The sequence below is a fragment of the Salvia miltiorrhiza genome, chromosome 2, assembly GCF_028751815.1.
Source record: "Salvia miltiorrhiza cultivar Shanhuang (shh) chromosome 2, IMPLAD_Smil_shh, whole genome shotgun sequence".
In the NCBI taxonomy this organism is placed as follows: Eukaryota; Viridiplantae; Streptophyta; class Magnoliopsida; order Lamiales; family Lamiaceae; genus Salvia; species Salvia miltiorrhiza.
The window spans coordinates 50745759-50761643 of record NC_080388.1 but is presented as its reverse complement, the minus strand read 5'-3'; the positions used below and the strand labels follow the sequence as shown (position 1 = coordinate 50761643).

Here is a 15885-nt window from a genome sequence, read left to right as displayed (position 1 = left end):
TTAATTTGTTTTTCTTGAAAACATCAATCCCACCAAACAAACTAAAATTTCAACCCAATAAATATTCAAGGTGGACCTTGATTATTAAACATCAATTAATAAAATACGTATATACCTTGCAGAGACGTACTACTTGGACTAATCATAATTAGCCACTGAACTTAGAAGTCACTGCTAAGCAGTACAGATCAAGCAATACTTCCAACTTTATATTTGTATTATATTCTTTCAATATGCATCTTCTATACTATACAACTCATTTTAATAGTAGATGTAATGATATTATAATGTTACCAATTTTTTTGAACGGGAGAGTTTTTGTGTAAGATAATTAATCTTATCAGTCGGAATTTGTAAAATGGATTAAGGTATAGATCCAAACATGTTAATAAGATATTAACGAAGTCCCCAAGGGGACACCAAGCTGTGCGACCTCCTGTGTGTGAACAGTGAGGTCTCAAGTACTTCTCCTCCCTAACTCTCCCAAGTCAAAAAATAATAATAATAAGATATTAACGAAATTACAAATATATTATTGGTTAGGCTTAAACCTGATTTTTTATTGTTTTGCGAATTTCAAACCCTAAAAACGATCTTTCACAATTAAAATATAAGAGCATGCATGCTGACACATAAAATTAGCTAGACTGTAGAAAAATGTACAGAGAAAAATATAACCAGTTCTTTTTTCTTGAAACATAGATTTATCGTCAATTATACAAGTTATTTCTTTCTTGGTGATTTCAAATTAGTACTTTTTTAGTGGACTAGTACAATTTTTTAGAAAAAAAAAAGAGTAGAAATAATTAATGTGGCTTTATTATTGGATCAATTAAAAACGTTAATTTTTGACCCAAATATTCTTATTAGTGGAAAAAAATTGACCACCAATTTAGTAGTTAGCACTACTCATGTCCATGTAATGCATCCCAACCACTCAGCATAACTTATAAATTTATATAATAACCATTCATAATATGGCCAATATTGAAATATCCACATCACACCCACTTCTCTTATTATTTAATTTAATTCCCATTTTCTCCGCTCCTCTCTCATCACAATGAGTTGATGCCTTTTTTGTCATTTCACTATTCTTGTACATATCATTATCATCCATTCGCCAAAGTCGCACTATTTCAAAACTCTAAATTTTATTAGTATATGATGATAATAATTCATAATATCTTAGCTAGCCACGACACATTTTCTCCCTCCCCAAAAATGGTGCCTACCTCTCCAAACGGCCACACCACCCCACTCCTCCCAAAGGAGGCGGAGCCACCACATTCCGCCCCTGTATTCCGGCGGACAAGGCGGCGGACGCCCTCGTTCTCCTCGTCATCGCCTTCGAGCTCCTTCGACTCATCCTTTCGATCATCTTCATTCTCATTCAACGATGAATTCCCTCCATTTAGCCCAATTAGCACTCCTCTCATCAAATTCAAAGGTGTCCCATTTTCTTGGGAGCAAATTCCCGGAATCCCTAAACAACATTGCTCAAAGAAGGACTCCTCCGGCCACCTCCTCCCTCTCCCGCCGGCCGGGGCCACCACTGCCTCCGCCGCCAAGAAGCAAGAGGAAATTTCTCCCAAGAAAAGCAATAGGTTCCAAAGGGACGATCCATTCTTTGCAGCCCTTGTTGAATGCTCCAAAGACGGCGGCGACGACGATCATTGCTTGAATTCCGGCAACATTGAGAAGGGCAGCTCCAAAATCACAAGATCTTTGAGTGATCGTTTTGGATTGATAAACATGTACACTTCTTGCAAGAGAACATGTGCGGTTTCCGAATCAATCGTCAATCTTCCAAGACAAACCTCCCATTACCTTCTCGATCGTCGATCCAGGTAATTAAGTAGGTTACTCTCCTCATCCAATGCGATCAATAGATTAAGTTAAGTTAAATTCTTATCACTTTCGTCTTGCTACAAAATTAATCTCTCTTTAATTAAATGATCGAAATATTTTCTTGTATGCTTGATTTTGGACACGTCCCATCTGTCCGAAGTCATATGATGTAGTAAAAACAAATAGTAATTTATTGATCGTTTTGAACATTGTTACTAGAAACAAGAGCATGTTACTAATTTTTAATATTTTATTTAATTTTGTACAAGTGCTGCAAAATTTGTCTCGTTTGTAAACGTTATGCAAAGTTGCAATTTTATTGGGAATTATGGCATCCTTTCTGGAATGCATGTGAGTGATAATTTGGAAATGCAAGTTACAAAACCCCATGTGAAAACTGGACCACACATGTCCATTATTACTTACATTAATTAGTATTTAATATATAAGATAGCAATTATGCAACTCTTTTTATAAGGGCTATTGTATAGCAATTAGGTAAGTTTTGTACATAATAATTGTTGGAAATTAATGTTTGTTTTGTGGAAGTCAAGGTTATCGTAGCCCTATTCTCTTTTACCCAAGCTTCTAGGTTTTGACTTTTCTTGGTAACCAAAAAGAGGTTTTGTAATTTGTGAGTATGGGAAAATTTGTCTATCGGAACCCCACACATGATATTGAATTATGAGGGTAGTGGGATTAAATTGTAGTACAAACTGACTAAATAAAACTAACAAGTTGTGATTAATTAAGTAATGTATTTAGAAAAATTAAAAATATAGATATAATTATATATGGTTAGGTCGGATGACTTGGAACTAGTGTGATTGATGTTGCATGCATTAATGAATGAGATTTTTGCAAATGCATCCTATTCTTATGTACTAACTAATTTTGATGTTTAATTCTCGTTGATAACTGACTTAATTTAGAAATTTTATAAAACTTGAACATAGATAAAGTATTTTAACATATGAATTATATATAGTGTACAATTTTTAGCAGCATCTTTAAATATGTAAGAACATCTGTAATTGTTCACTCTATATTTTTAGCAGCATAGACTAAAATGTAGAGTAATTTCATATTGCTTTTCAAAAGTCAACTTTATATTTTTCACTATACAATAAAATATTTTTTTAAAATTTTCTATTATTATTAACTAATATTTTTATATAATTGTTAAATATTACTCCCTCTGTCCCGGTCAAAGTGGTGCACTTCTTTTGGGCACGGGATTTAAGGAGAATAAGATTGTAGTGTAAATGTGTGTGAGGCCACATTGTTTGTAGTGTAAAATTATTACTAAAAAATGAAATGCACCACTTTCGGTGGGACAGCCTAAAAAGGAATACGCACCACTTTCGGTGGGGCAGAGGAAGTATATATATATTTAGTTAAATTTATATCTATGCTAAATCTGTTTTATTTATGTTGTTGCATTTCTTCTTTTATGAAATGTCTTTTATATAAAAGTGATTTTGTATTTTATGTTATTATCAAGGATCAGTATTTATTTAAATTAAGTTCAATAGAGTAATCTTTTTCTATGCAATAATTCGCGCTAATCAATTTAATTTGTCCATTTAGATTGTAGTTCACTGAAGTAATGATAAACAAAATAGAAGGAAAAAATGAATTTTCAAAACACGGGATTCTTAGAAAGAGTGGATTGATGCCAAATCAGATTTACTCCCTCCGTCTATAAAAAATAGATTTTTTCAGTCATTTTGGTACGTACACAAAAAATAATTATATTTATAGATATCACCCCATAATATATTATCATCAATATTGTATGTATTTATCTATTCTATCATGTGATGGATCTCTTTCTTCACTCACAACACAATTAATTATCAATATTAACGTTATCCATTACGAGATCCTTTCTTCAGTTATAATACACTTGATCGCTTTTATTGAAACTCATCGTCTCATTCAAAAGTTATTTTTTGAGGACGAAGTGAGTATATTAATGATTAAAACTAAATATAAATAATGATTTAAGAAAAATCAATATCATCAAATTATTTTAAAGTGAAAGAAATAAATTCTACAAACAAAACAAGAAAGTGGTTTTGGCAAATAAAACAAAATAAAGAATAGTTCGTTTTGATAAAAAGAAAACAAGAAAAGGGTTTTAGCATATAAAATCACGAACTATTTCGAAATTGCAATTTTAACATGATTTTTGAAGTGTGGCGAATTAATTCACCACCTTTTCAATTTTTGTAATTTCATCCCCCCAATTTTCTTTCGGTAGCTGGAATATTGAGTTAGAGCCTACATGGATTAATAAAAACGACGTTGTGTTTGTGAGGCCTAAACAATGTTGTTTCGTACAATTTCAATTAAAAATTTCTTCAGATTACAAAGGGAATGTATCATGTATCGCACTCTAATTTCTAATATTCAACAATTTTATTGCAAACGACGTCGTAACATGAATATTATGTTGCGAACTAATCCACGTAAGTTTCAATTCAACAATTTTTTTTTTATCAGAAAAATGTAAAAGTATTACTCCCTCCGTCCGCCAAAAGTGGACCACTTTGGCTGAACACGGGATTTAATAAAATTGATGATAATTTTGATGTAGTGGAGAAAGGGTCCCACCACTTTATGAGATGTGCGGTTGATATTGAATTTGGGGTGGTTTTTTTTGTAAATAAAGAGTGTTTGTAAGGATAAAAGATTAAAGTGGATGGTGAGCTCATTTCTATAAAAGGAAAGTGGTATACTCTTTGCGGACGCCCGATATAGTAAAAGTGGTCCACTTTTGGCGGACGGAGGGAGTACCAAAGAACATTGGCACTAGAAGTACCAAATGCCCAAACAGAAAGTACATCCCAAGGAGGTGAGAATTCACCCTCCCGAAGAAAACACAAGAATAAGAAATTTGAAGCCAAAAAAACAGCAGCTTAACAGTTCCCCAAATTCATCAAAATTGAACCCTGCTCCTAATTAATCAAATTTGCGTCCCAGAACCATCTTCGAAAATCTGTGCTATGAATCTCCAAGTTATAGACCTCTTTCCATCCCCAAACTCTTGACTTAATTTCTGCCACCATCTTCTCTACTTTTCATTCACCTTGGTTGAATTTACATTCATTTCTTCCTTTCCACAAGCACCAAACAGCACACAACCAAATGCCAGAGAGAAAAGCACAATCTTTTTTCCTTCCCATGTTTGTAAACGCAAGAAGGTGTTATTTTGCTTTAGAGTGAAGAGCACTCGAAAAACCAACCCAAGATAGGAGAGCGTACCAGACTTCAACTGATCCACTACAGGAGAAAAGAAGGTGTTCCGAAGTTTCCATTTCATCCTTGCACACGAGGCATACCGCATCCGAAATTTGGTTAATGATTTGTCTTTGAAGGAGGTTATCACAGGTCGGCTATCTCCCTTTAATGATTCTCCAGCCTGTGGTTTTAATTTTGAAAAGTACCGGTGCTTTCCAGATTGTATTGAACTCCTCCATTGCTGCACTTTGGTTCCTGCTTGCGTCTGCCCCGTGACTCAAGCTTTTATATGCCGATTTTACCGAGAAAACTCCTGATGCCTCGGCCTTCCAACTCCAGCCGTCTTTTGCTCCTGCAGTAAAATCAGTATTTTGTAACACAGAAAGAAGATTATGGAAAAGATCCACTTCTCTTCCCCGCAAATCTCGCACCCACCCTAGCTTCCACTCCCAAACTCCCTCTTTCCATCCTCCCATGTTCTTGATTATCCCTTCTTGTTAGTCACTTAGTCTAAAAAGTCTTGGAAACCTGTCTTTAAGACTGCTCCCCCCACCCAACAATGATGCCAAAACAAGAATCTATCCCCCTCCCCAATTTTAATAGTAATATTTTCTCTAAGCCATCCCCCCATTTCTCCCCGACTCAAGCCCACGACTCTCTTCCACCATCCCAAAAACGCTGCTCTTTTCCTTTCAATTCAACAATTTAACGACTGAAAATAATTGGATGGGCGGAATGGATTGAAAAAATGATGATTTAATTCGTCAAGTTAAAATTGTAATTTTAAATAAAATAATTCATGATTTTATTTATCAAAATTTCAGCAAGAAAACAAAAATTAGAAAGTAAATTTTTTTAAAAAAAGAACCTACTGTGATGAAGAGTACCCCGCTCCAACTACAAAGGTGTCGTTCATCTCTGTAAATTATAGAGTTAAGTATAGTGTCATTTAAAAGGTTGATTAGTTCACGACAAACTAGTGTAAAGCAACAATTTACAGTGTTAACAGTTGCTCTAACTCATATACTTTTGTCGTAATCTTTCGCATTCATAACTAATAGAATAAATGGAATATGCGTTTGTGTATATGGTTGACAAGATAATTGAGTTACTTTTCTAATTTATTTGACTGATCATAAATTAGACTTAGAGTGCGTTTACTTTAATGGATAAATTTATTGTGAGAAAATAATAGATAAAAAAATTTATGCCCTTAAATATCTTATTTCTTTTTTCACATTTTATACAAAATAAAAATTCATCATTCCTCTTTCTTTGTTTTCACTTCAATGCTTTAATGAGGGATAATACTATCCCTCCATTTTTGATAATCAAATAAGAAATTTTATATTCGAATATAAATATATATATATATATATATATATAGGGGCGCGCTCCAGTGAGACCCCCCATTTTTCGTGTAACATGAGTACAATGAATAAAACATATAATACTAATGAACAAAACGTATATCTAATGAACAAGATGTATATACTGATGAAAAATAAAATTTTAAAGATTCGTAATGAATAAGACATATAAACTGATGAACAGGGCCGTATATACTGATGAACAATGCAGTATATAATGATGAATAACAAAATTTTAAATATTCTGCTCCCTCCAGGATTCGAACCCTGCGAAAAAAAATCACCCTCCAGATACAATATCAGCCATAGGATTAATAAAATAAACGCACCAGATCGCGCCCTAGATCTCACTAAAATTAGGGGGTCTCATTGGAGCGCCCCCCTATATATATATATATATATATAGGGTTTGGTTCTAGAGAGAACTACATTATTTGTGAGAACGAGAGAACCATCAAATCTAATGCATCCACTGTAAAAATTAATGCATTCGCTGTTAAAATTAATGCACTAATTTTTTTTTAAAAAAATGCTCCCTTCAGGATTCGAACCCAAGATCTGCATTCATCCAATAAGATGATGCATCCACCGTAGATCTTGATGATCGAATGGCTGAAAATGGTTCTCCGGTCTTCTTTTATTTATGGTTCTTTCTTGAACCTCTCCCTATATATATATATATATATATATAGGGGGCGGTTATTCAATAAACCATCCTTATTTTAAGAATTACGAACCAGCAAAAAGCATGAATTTTATGTATAACACGCATGAATAAACTGTATAAACGTATGAATTGCGAAAAATAATTTTTTGCTACCTTTGGGATTCGAACTCAGGACCATGAATTTATCCAACAAAATGATGAATCAGCCGTAGATCTTGATGATCTAATGGCTGAAAATGGTTCCTAATTTATATTTTAAGAAGCATTCTTATTTTAGCCTTTCCCTATATATATATATATATATATATATATATATAGGGTGCGGTTATTGTGAGAACCACATTTATGGTGAGAACATAAGAACCATTAAAATCAATGCATCTACTATATAAATTAATGCATTCGCTATTAAATTTAATGCATCCGAAAATAATAAAATTTTTGCTCCCTTCAGGATTCGAACCCAGGATCTGCATTCATCCACCAAGATGATGCATCCACCGTAGATCTTGATGATCGAATGGTTTAAAATGGTTCTCTGTTCTAATTTTATTTAGCGGTTCTTATTTGAACCTCTCCCTATATATATATATATATATATATATATATATATATATATATATATATATATATATATTCGATTATTTTCACTTCAATGCTTTAATGATCCCTCCATTTTTGATAATCAAATAAGAAATTTTAATGAGGGAGTATTATTCAATTAGTTATCAAATACAATTTCAAAATCATGATATGTGATTCGGTATTTACAAATATTCGATTATAATAAGGTTGCTATTTTTCGTGAAACATGAGAATAATAAACAAGGCAATATATAGTGTTGAAAAATGATGTATATAGTGTTGAATAACGATATTCAAAATTGGTTAAATTTTGCTCCCTCCACGATTTGGACCCTATGTAAAATTTCACTCCTCCATGTAAAATGTGTGGTCTAGATTTGGTACTACATATTACCTATCCAGGTAAAATGTGTTGGGTTTCGGTAGCACCATGTCCTTAGGTAGTATGTAATACCAAATCTAGACCACACATCTTATACACGTGGCAGAGAGCTTCAAAAATCTTCAAAGGCAAAATCCGCATAGAGGTAATATTAGAATAAAAATCACGGATATTAAAAATAAAAATCTTTTTTTAAGCTCGCATATTTTTTATGCCTAAGTTTTTGCACACAAAATTACATTTTATTTTGCAACCAATCAGATACTATATTTCTTATCGCTAACCCCTTCCCCTCCCACCCATCCCCTGTCATTTTTTTTTATTTATTTTTTGCATACAAAAATTCTAAACATAAATATGCATAACATTTCACACAAAAATGCATGAATTTTATGCATGGTTCAGATGAGGGAGGGGTTTAGCGGTGAGAGGTACCGATTGGTCGCATAATAAATGCCTTTTTGTGTACAATGTTATGCATTGTTGTGTGCAAACTTATGCATCAAACCCATGTCAGCTTAAAAAAATGAATGAAACGGGTGGGCGGGTGGATAGTGGGTGGCGGGGTTTAGAGGCAAGAAATATATGATCAGTTGCAAAATGCAATGCATTTATGTGCAAACTTATGCAGTAAAAGTATGTCAGCTTAAAAAAATTAAAAAAATGACGTGGGGGTTGGGGGAGGGGGGTGTCAGCGGCAAGAAATATCTGATCAGTTGCAAAGTACAATGCATTTTTGTGTGAATGTTATGAATTTTTGTGTGCAAACTTATGCATCAAAAACATGTCAGCTTAAAATAAAATGATCTTGTTCTAATATTCAAAAATTTTATTTCGATTTTACCCCTGCGCGGATTTTGCTTTGAAAATCATCTACCGCATGTCACGATCTTGGTGTACCACATGGACAAAATGTATGGTCCATGACGTTAAAAATACAACCCTCAAATTCATTAAACCATAATCAATTGAGTACACTAATTACAATTCTATTTCAGGACGTTTAAAGATGAGTTTAGATAGAGGATGAATATATAAGCGTGTTGCGAATGAACCTCTAACGACACTTCCAAGCCTTCCAACGCTATGTAGAAATCATTGTCACGTCATGGAAGGTGCTCACTCTAGGGACGATTGATGTTTATTTCAATCAGTTTATGGTATGCGTTTGTTTAATTAATTTTCTAACATTATTATATTATTAATGCTATATAAATTAACATCACCTAAAATATGCAGAATGCATTTCAATGAGACTCGTCTGTGTATTTTAGAGATGTGATCTACAAGGCATGGATCAGGATGGCTAGGACTGCATACAAAGAATTTCTAAGCTCGACGAAGAAGAGCATCCTTAGAAAGACTACTTAAAATGCGGCTATTATTAAAAAGAAAAAGAAAAAATCTAAGGAAAAACCCTTGAAAGCACAGAGATACAGACTAAGGGCCGAGCCTCATTAAAACCACTTTAAAGAAAACCCAAAGGGAAAAACCTTAAAGGGGAAAAAGAGTACTCGTCTAAAGAACTTCACACACGTAAAGAAAATAAACAAACAGCCAGTGGAAAGGGGAAACAACTTCAGGAGCTCCGGCCTAACCATCGCCCCCAAGAGTTTCTGAACTCCCCACTGGCAAGAACAAACCACGGGCGAAACCAGAAAAATAAAATCATGACTAATGAAAACAAACTTCCAGAGGTAAAGACCTCGCCAGATAGATCGTCGACGACCAATCCATCTATCAGCGGAGGCAATAACCGTCGCCAACTCAGTCCGCAAGATGACACTGGACCAAGTTTGACTCCACCAATGAAGGCAACCCCCCCTCTAAACCCCAGCCGCTAGCGCACCAGACGGCTGAAAAAAAAATTGAGGGGATCCTCCAAACCACACCCCAACAACCGAACAAACAACTAAAAAAAGCAAAAACCTCTCGCCGAGCAATCTGCATGCATGTCGACAACCCATCACAACCCTCCCCAAAAATCGAGCAAGCACCCTACTTGTTCGAGCAAAAGCGAGCGCCCCAAAATAGCAGCTTCAGGCCCGAGAAACCCACGCCTGACATAAGGCAGCAAACATCTCGCATCTTACCTCCAACCAACCCTAAACCCGAGAGTTCACAGCCCCAACACCAAGCTTCCATCACTGCATGCCACCTGTTCGACGAAAGGTGGCAGACCCAAACATGTCGCTGCATTACTTAATCATCCTAATATGGCTATGAGAAGCCATATCCAACGCCACCGCACTTCTAATCTCCTCGATAGGGAAGGGCCACAGCCTTCAATACGATCCTCGTTCGCCATAATATCAGCGGGCTTATTTTCTTCTCTATAAATATGTGTAACCATAAGGTGAAACTCTCTCAAAATCTGCAAAATCGCCTTCCACGATGCAATGAATCTCCATGGAACATCACAAAACTTAGAACTGAGAAGATTAACAACGTAAGACGAGTCAGACTCAACCTACAAATACAGCCAGCCACGTGAGTGAGAAATATTAATGGCTGTGATAACAGCTAACAACTCCGCCTCAAAAGCAAAACCCGAACCCCCTTTCACATGAAAACAGTCGCGGACAACCGCCCACTTATCACGAAAGACCCCTCCAGCCGCAATGTAACCGGGAGAACCCGAAGCGAATCCATCAATGTTCACCTTCATCCAATGATTGGCCGGGGGCCACCAATGAACCTCAATCATCGAAGGAGGGGGAGCCACACGACTAGCGATACCAATACATCTTGTGATGAGATAATCAGACCAAGTTTTATGAATAGCTTTTAAATGTTTGAAAGTCGCATCCATCTCACGAAGAGCAATTTTGACAAAAGCAATAACACTTCTCGAATTGAAGTTCTCATTCTCAAAGAGAATTCTATTACGAGTATCCCACAGCTTCCACAAAAGATTGATAATCGCCGCTTTCTAAAGATTGGCAATTTGAGAACTAAACTTACTACTCCAAGCACCGACAAGAAAAGCATGAATATCCACACTCTGCAAGAGCTCCTTACCAAACCAACCAAGTAACTCGCGCCAAATAGGACTAACACGATCACAACTCCAGGAAAAATGCGTTATCGACTAGGTAGTCATACTTGAAGGCAAGTAATTTGGTGGACGTCGTATACCACCAAATAATTCCTGCAATAGCTAAGAATTAGAATAATATAGTAGCAAGCAGGGTCGAACCACAGAAAACGGAGTAATCACAATCAAATTCCTAAATACCTAAATTGGTGTAACCACCACGCCTTAAATTGAGAGAAAAATTAATTAGCTAAGAAAACAAATAAATCAACGAAAATAACTCTAGAAAATAATCAATGAAAGGTAACTCGGATCGAATAAATCCATATTAATTTAATGACTTTGTTCATCGACGCAAAGATAAATTAATCCCTATTAACCAACCATTTATAGGATACCGTAAACGCACTGACATACCCCAATTCCTACTTACTGTGTCGATAGACAGCTGTAGACGTCAGACCTACCTATTTCTCTTATTAAAACACAACCTAGTTGTAGACGCCAGACCTAGATTTAATGTTCTAATAGCATTAAGATGAAGGAACCCATTTTAGACAAATTACCCAAGAAACGCAAGTAATAATTCGTCTACCAATTTAATCCTACTACGAAATGGTAGTTTTATCATTAATCAGCCATATTCCAACAATTAAGAATTGGCATGAACTGATTGACTTTAATCTAATTAAATCTAAGTTGATCAGGTTCAAATAAAATCAGAATTGTCTTTAAACACAAGGAATAAATCGGAATCAACAAAAATAAATTATATGCTCAATTAGGTCTCACAGATTATTAAATCAATACTTCATTATTCTTGCCGAATTAAGAATTTAGCTACTCATAATTAAACTAAGAACAATCAATAAAATAAAAGCAAGCATTAACTAAACGAATAAATTAAATTAAAAAAAAAAAAACAAGAGTCACCACAATGGAATTAACAAAAGTCGTCTTCTGCCAAGTCTTGCCACCAATACCAAATCCAAAGCAAGAAGAATTAAAACCTAATTCTCAAAGCAAATTATAACGGGTGTCTCAAGAACTAAAACTAATCTATATATATTACTCCCTAAAGTGGCGGCTATGAGTTTAGTTTTATTTGATTATTTGCTCTATTTTTCCATTATTGAGTTTAGTTTTAATTCTTCATTCATCCATCTTGCTTGAGTTTGCCGGATATTGTTGGAGTTCTTATTAGGATTATTTAGGGTGATTTCGTTTATCAGTACTCGTGAATACGATACTTTACTTGTTGTTTATTGTTACAACTACACATTTATAGTTGCAGATTTCGTTGCTAATAAATTAGTGATCAAGCCCACGTAGTAAGGACGGGAAGATACCGTCGATGACCTGTCGTTAATATTATAAGGACGGGATTACCCACCGTTAATCATTTTTCTCCACTGACGATTATTTCCCGTTGGGATAATTTTAACAACGGGTGCATTAATTGTATTTTACGATGGGAATTTTTGTAGTTAATAACGATTTTATTTATTGTTGTATTTTTATGAGATTTTATAAAGGGCAAAGGTGCATATTAGCCCCCGAACATGACACCCCTATAGTCTTTACCCCCCAGGATCGGTTAAGGTGCGTTGACCTCCCTGAACTTTCAAAAAAAGGGTTCTCTTAAACCCCTCCGTTAAACGGCCGTTAAACGAAGGGTTAAACGTCGTTTTCTTTTATTTATTATTTTTATTTTTATTTTTGGCCGGATTGAGCACGATTCAGTAGATGCTAACGCCGGAGGTGTCCGCCATCCTGGCCCAATCCATCGCGGAGGCACGCCGCCGCAACAGCAGCAGCCCCTCCTCACCGTGCCTGCAGAAATCGTCCCCAATATCGTGTTGATATATCCCAATTTCCAATTACGTGTCAAAATCTGTAAAACCTCTAATTTCTCTGCACTCCCTCTCGTCCCCTCCGCCGTCGTGCCTGCAGAAATCGAAGCTCAAAATGGCGCCGAAAGCGGCTGCCGCCGCGGCCCCCACCGTGCCCATTGAAGATCTCTTCACGTCCCTCAATCGCCACATCCGACGCTCCGAATTTCACCTCTCCGGTAGGGTATCAGATCAAGGTATGTAGAACCAATTCGCTGGTTTCAACATTTTAAATCAGCCCAGAGATCTCGTATGTAAAATCGCGATGCTAATTTTCCTTTTGATTTGGTTGCTATTTTAATTCTCATTTTAATTTGATTTATGTTTTGTGGTTTGTTAGTTCTGTCGATTGCGTCGGGAAATGAGGATGCGATTCTATGTAAAGTCGTGGCTCTGATTAAAGACGATAAGATTAACGATGCATTATCCGCCATTGAAAACTCCTTGAACACCTCTGCCGCCTCCCTTAACTACGCACCCACCTTGTTTGCTAATCCGCCTCCATTGTCTCGCAATCGAAATGCGTATTTGAATCCTCGGTGGTGGCGGAGATGAACAAGGTGGTGGAGATCATGCAGAGGAGCAAGAAGAAAAACCCAATTCTCGTCGGAGATTCGGAGCCGACGGCGGTGGTGAGGGACACCGTCTATTTCCAAAATAAAATTAAAAAATAAAAATAAAAGAAAACGGCGTTTAAACAACCGTTTAACGGAGGGGTTTAAGTGCACCCTTCTTCGAAAGTTCAGGGAGGTCAACGCGCCTTGACCGATCCTAGGGGGTATAAGTTATAGGGGTGTCTAGTTCAAGGGCTAATGTGCACCTTTGCCCTTTTATAAATACAATATATTTAAGTTTATATAAATAAATAGATTATACCAAATTCAACCGTTCACTGTTTGACCTAAATAAGCCGATTCCTTTTTATATTCATAATTAATTGTTTGCCAGCGGTATAGTGTGTGTGTGTATATATATAGTGGGAGTTTTCAAAATGAATATAGGTCTAGATTATATATGAAATTTGTATGAAATATTATGAATTAAAAGAAATTAATTTTTGCCACCTTTTAAATTTAAACTACGAATTATAAATTCATAATAGATCTTCACATTTTAAGAGCTACTAAAATAGTTCATATTTTTTACAATAAATATTTGGACTCATTTTTTAGTTATAAAAATGAATATAGGTCTAGATTATATATGAAATGTGTATGAAATATTATGAATTAAAAGAAATTAATTTTTGCCACCTTTTAAATTTAAACTACGAATCATAAATTCATAATAGATCTTCACATTTTAAGAGCTACTAAAACAGTTCATATTTTTTACAATAAATATTTGGACTCATTTGTTTAGTTATAGTGAGAATGATATGTTTTATGAGAAATGAGAATAACAAATATATATCAACAAATAAAATGCTTCTAATGCACGAATAGTCATATTCAATTAATGTGGTGTGATTTTAACTCCTTCGATCGGGATTCAAAGCCAAATTTGAATGCGTTATTCATGCATTACAATTTTATTCGTAGATTTATATTATCTTATTTGTTATTATCATTTCACAGGATTAAAGATCCTTTCTATATAATATATATATATATATATAGGGAGAGGTTCAAGAAAGAACCATAAATAAAAGAAGACCGGAGAACCATTTTCAGTCATTCGATCATCAAGATCTACGGTGGATGCATCATCTTGTTGGATGAATGCAGATCCTGGGTTCGAATCCTGAAGGGAGCATTTTTTTTTTAATTTTTTTAGTGCATTAATTTTAACAGCGAATGCATTAATTTTTACAGTGGATGCATTAAATTTGATGGTTCTCCCGTTCTCACAAATAATGTAGTTCTCTCTAGAACCACACCCTATATATATATATATATGTGTGTGTGTGTGTGTGAATAATATCCAATTCCTCATATGTAGAGTCTAGGGCTATATGCAGAAAAATTTACCGTGAAGATATATAATTTTCTAAATTTTGAGTTTGAGTTTTTGAAAAGATAACTTTCTTACGATTTAATTTATTGATGGAGATTGTTATACAATGATTCACATTGATAATTTGATAATTTTTAAAAAATAAATAATTAAATAAAATCTTTTGTTTGCTGGGGTTTAACTTTTAAGCCCCTAGCTCCTCTTGGATCCACCGGTGCTCATGTCCTTAAGAAGCTGATGCTAGCATATATGAATAATTTTAAAATAACATATATTTACCAGTATAAATAAATTGAACCCAGTCGAATATACACGTATTCGAGTTTTTTTAAAATATTTTGGATTTTAATAATTACATTTGAACAAATTTATCCACTAAATCGACCTTACAAGAGATTTAATCCAATAGAACTGGAGTAGCTTAATTAAAACATGATTTAACATAAGGTTAATTGCATGTAATACACCAAGTTTAGCCAAAATTTATTTTTGACGCACAATTAGAAAGTACAATAAGATACATGAAATTTATTAATTTGTTCAATTTTGTCTTCGATGAGCCACATAGACACCATCTAGACGTTATGTAGATGTCACATAGATGTCATGTAGACGCCATGTAATTTTTTAACTTGGAAAAAATAAAATCAAAGTTGAAATTGAATAACTATATAATAAAATTTATACTCCCTCCGTCCGCGATATCGTTTCCACATTGTGGATGGCGCGGGTTTTAAGAAAAGTGGTGGATAGTAGTGGATATGTAGTGAGTGGAGTTTGGGTCCCACTATTGTTGTGAGTGAAAGTTTGTGGACCCTACTTCTATAAATGGAAGTGGAAACGATATCGCGGACGGACCGAAATGGCAAATGTGGAAACGATATCGCGGACGGAGGAAG

The 15885-nt window shown here is 35.0% G+C and overlaps 1 protein-coding gene across 1 annotated transcript; it reads left to right on the top strand.

Annotated features, from left to right (window-relative positions):
- Positions 1-1021: 1021 nt before the first annotated feature.
- Positions 1022-2073, top strand: LOC131012019 (uncharacterized). The gene has a single exon (XM_057939925.1). It carries the CDS (start codon positions 1165-1167, stop codon positions 1852-1854), a length of 690 nt encoding a protein of 229 aa, XP_057795908.1. The 5' UTR covers positions 1022-1164; the 3' UTR covers positions 1855-2073.
- The last annotated feature ends 13812 nt before the right edge of the window (positions 2074-15885 follow it).